The sequence below is a fragment of the Aethalodelphis obliquidens genome, unplaced genomic scaffold (assembly GCF_003676395.1).
Source record: "Aethalodelphis obliquidens isolate GAN/ISIS:26980383/991018 unplaced genomic scaffold, ASM367639v1 scaffold9, whole genome shotgun sequence".
Lineage (NCBI taxonomy): Eukaryota > Metazoa > Chordata > Mammalia > Artiodactyla > Delphinidae > Aethalodelphis > Aethalodelphis obliquidens.
This window is the reverse complement of record NW_020837953.1, coordinates 48,059,758-48,060,362: the sequence shown is the minus strand read 5'-3', so window position 1 is coordinate 48,060,362 and position 605 is coordinate 48,059,758. Positions and strand designations below refer to the sequence as shown.

The window sequence follows — 605 nt, the reverse complement described above, 5'->3', positions numbered from 1 at the left end:
TGGTCTGGACGGCCTGGGAAACACTGTAGTAACGCCCAATCAAAACGCCACGTCTCGGCCTCGAGGAAATATTCCGTGTCGGCCCCTTCCTGATTGGGCAGTTCTTTCGTGCTCTGGCCACTGGAAAGCTTTGTTTAGGTCTGGAAGGCGGGCTTTCCTGGGAGTGGGTGGGGAGGGGGCGTTGATTCTTGACCAATCCTTTCATTCCGTTGGGTGGTGACTAGCCAATGGGCCGGATGGATAGGACGCTCCTCCCGGAGAGTAGTGAGACCCCTGGTGCGGGACGATTGGTGGCGGGAGCGATGAGTGGCAGCCGCGCGGCCCAACGGGCTCAGTGCGTGGGCCGCGGGGCGGGGCCAGGGCGGGTGCGCGGCGGCGGCGGGGTGGCTGGGCCGGCGGCGGCGGCGGCGGTACGAGGCGCGCGCTCGGGGTCCCGGTCGCGAGGAGGAGGAGGATGTGGCGCGCGGAGGGGAAATGGCTGCCGAAAACAAGCCGGAAGGTAAGAGCCGGAGCGTGAGGGGCCGGGGGTGGCGCGGCGGGCGGCGGGACCCGGCCCCGCCGGACATCCCGGGCATCGGCGGCGCCGGGCGGGAGCGCGGGGGCGC

At 69.9% G+C, this 605-nt stretch overlaps 1 protein-coding gene across 7 annotated transcripts in view; it reads left to right on the top strand.

Moving 5' to 3' along the window:
* Positions 1-244: 244 nt before the first annotated feature.
* Positions 245-605, top strand: part of CAMTA1 (calmodulin binding transcription activator 1) — an 894,875-nt gene continuing 894,514 nt past the window's right edge. For 5 of the 7 annotated variants that reach the window (XM_027110324.1, XM_027110321.1, XM_027110323.1 and 2 more), the window contains exon 1: positions 245-499. In XM_027110324.1, the coding sequence (XP_026966125.1) occupies positions 475-499 (25 nt within the window). In that variant the 5' untranslated portion in view covers positions 245-474. The remainder of the gene's footprint in view (positions 500-605) is intronic. The other 2 variants (XM_027110328.1, XM_027110318.1) reach the window with 2 other exon arrangements.